General features: G+C 73.0%; 1 protein-coding gene across 1 annotated transcript; it reads left to right on the top strand.

The window, feature by feature from the left end:
• Window positions 1-795: 795 nt before the first annotated feature.
• Window positions 796-1,099, top strand: MNEG_15339 (hypothetical protein; the record flags this gene model as incomplete). The annotated part of the gene is made up of 1 exon (XM_014036190.1): window positions 796-1,099. A coding segment is annotated over one exon (304 nt), but the record flags the coding sequence as incomplete, so codon positions are not given.
• Window positions 1,100-1,126: the final 27 nt, after the last annotated feature.

Consider the following 1,126-nt stretch of genomic DNA (forward strand, 5'->3'; position numbering starts at 1 on the left):
GAGACGACCCCGGTGGGCGGGCGGGGCAGCGCCGCACCCATACAACCCCCGGTGCTCTGCTCGCCGGCCGTAACCCCGACGCAGCTATGGCAGCGGCGGCGGCGCTCGCGACTCTGATAGCGGCTGCTGGCCCCACCTGCCGGCGCCCACGGGCCCCTCCCAGCCGCCCCCGCCCAGCGCGACACCGACATTGCCTGCTGACTGCTCCCTCTCACCACCCCACCGATCCCCCACCCTCTTCTCGCCGCCGCCGCCGCTTCTGCCGCGCGTAGGGGCCGGCGCGCACTCCGAGGCGCAGCTGCTGCGCCAGTGGAGTGAAATATGGGAGGCGGCCTCCAACTCTGGCGGCAAGCAGGACTTCATAGCCGTGATGCTGGAGTTGCGCAAGCGCCACGCGGCGGAGGCGGAGGCGGCGCGGGCAGGGGCGCGCAAGAGGGGCGCGCTGCATGGCGCCGCCGCCGCTGCGTGAGGAGCCACAGGGGGGGAGGGGGGGGAGGGCCACCGCCCGCATGGCTTCGGGTCGCAACGCCGCGAGCATGCATGCGTGCATCCACGGCGGAACCGCGTGCATGCGTGCATGCATGCAGGAGGCTCGCTCCGTGATTCATTTGAGTGCAGACGGTGGACCCAGGCTTGGTTGAGCTGGTCGGGCGGTGTGCTGCTCTCAGAGACCGCCAGAGCTCATCTCGGGCCCTCACAGGGCTGTCCCTGGTGCTGCTGCGTGCAGCCCGCCTGGACGACACATGCCACTGCACCCCAGCACGCATCACCCGGCCCCCGCCATCACACGCGCAGGGGCGCATTGCCGTCAGCCGCTGTCGCCTCCGCCGCAGCATCAGCAGCAGCAGCCCCGCCCGCGGGCCCCGGCGAGCCCGCCGCGCGCCGCCCAGTCCCCCCGACGCCGCAGCCGCTGAGCTCGGACCTCGCGCGTGCAATGGCCTGCCCCGACGGCAGCCTTATTGTGACGGTGGCATCGAGCGCGCGGCTCGACCTGCTGCTCAACTGGGTGGGGGCGCTGGACGCGGCGGGGGTGCGGTGCTACCTGGTGGGGGCGACTGATGAGAGCCTGGCCTGGGACCTGGCGGGGAGGCAGATACCGGTGAGACGGCCGTGGTGGGCGACTGCC

This window comes from Monoraphidium neglectum (assembly GCF_000611645.1).
Source record: "Monoraphidium neglectum strain SAG 48.87 unplaced genomic scaffold scaffold05240, whole genome shotgun sequence".
NCBI classification, from domain to species: Eukaryota; Viridiplantae; Chlorophyta; class Chlorophyceae; order Sphaeropleales; family Selenastraceae; genus Monoraphidium; species Monoraphidium neglectum.